Source organism: Eimeria mitis, genomic scaffold (genome assembly GCF_000499745.2).
Source record: "Eimeria mitis Houghton genomic scaffold, Emh_scaff3793, whole genome shotgun sequence".
Classification (NCBI taxonomy): domain Eukaryota; phylum Apicomplexa; class Conoidasida; order Eucoccidiorida; family Eimeriidae; genus Eimeria; species Eimeria mitis.
Window position 1 is genome coordinate 1 of NW_013572128.1, and position 1,055 is coordinate 1,055.

A 1,055-nucleotide genomic window follows, 5' to 3' on the forward strand; every position below is an offset into this window, starting at 1 on the left:
TTTTTTCTTCTTTTTTTATTTGTTTTTGGGGTGCATGTATTTGGCCTTTATGGGGTGTATATGCAGCAGCAGTAATACCAGGTAAGGTTTGTATGTCTTCTTGTTGTTTTGTTTTTTTATATTTTTTATTTATTCTTTCTTGCATTTGTTCTCGTGAATGTTTCTGCTCGAGGAGGTCAACATACACCTGAGCTTCTTTCTTAACCCTAGCCATCTGTGCATTCATTCTATCTTGTTTTGTTCTTTTTATATGCATTGCATCTTCATATAAACTACTAAAACGAAAGTTTTTAATATAAGATAAAAGTAATAAATGTTGTGATGATGTTAATCTTTTTTTTCCCCCTACAGGTTCTCCATTCATAAGTGAAACAACTTTTTTTGCGTGTTTTTTTTTTCTGTATTCTATCCACCCATCTGTATATACACTCCGGCCTCCTCTTGTTTGTTTTCTATTCAAAAAAGTTCTCGTCACTTCACCAAAAGATTCAAAATAACGAATCAACACATTGCGGCTCCACCCAGGAGGAACTGCAGCAATATACACCACACCCCGACCCTCACACTCTGTATCCCCTCTATCCCCTGCTGCTGTGTCGGCTGCTGCTGCTGCTGCTGCTGCTGCTTCTGCTGCTGCTGCTGCAGACGAATCAGCAGCTCCTGCTGCTGAGGTAGAATCCCCCGCTGCTGCGTCTGCTGCTGCGTCTTCTGCTGCTGCTGCTGCTGCTGCTGGAGAGGAAGCCGCTGCTTCAGAGGCATCTATTGCAGGCTCATCTGCAGGAACAGACGGATGAGGAGAAGATGCTTTTCTTTTTTTGTTTACACCCCGCATGGTGGCAGCCAAGCAGAAGCCCTTGGGGGCCTCCTGGCCGTAAACCCTAAACCCTAAACCCTAAACCCTGAGGACAGCGAACTCGCTGGTATGCAGGGAAGAACAAATTCAAGTATAAAGAGGTGAAGAGGCAGAGTAAAGACTAAAGAAATGCAACAAAAGTGAGGAGAAACTGAACTCGTGTTTAATACAGAACGGGCTGTATAGACAGCTCGGCGTGGGG

General features: G+C 43.7%; 1 protein-coding gene across 1 annotated transcript in view; it reads right to left on the reverse strand.

Annotated features, from left to right (window-relative positions):
* Positions 1-1,016: 1,016 nt before the first annotated feature.
* Positions 1,017-1,055, reverse strand: part of EMH_0069560 (uncharacterized protein) — a gene marked incomplete at both ends in the record, with an annotated part of 327 nt that continues 288 nt past the window's right edge. The window contains one exon of the mRNA XM_013498881.1: positions 1,017-1,053. Within this exon, the coding sequence (XP_013354335.1) occupies positions 1,017-1,053 (37 nt within the window). The remainder of the gene's footprint in view (positions 1,054-1,055) is intronic.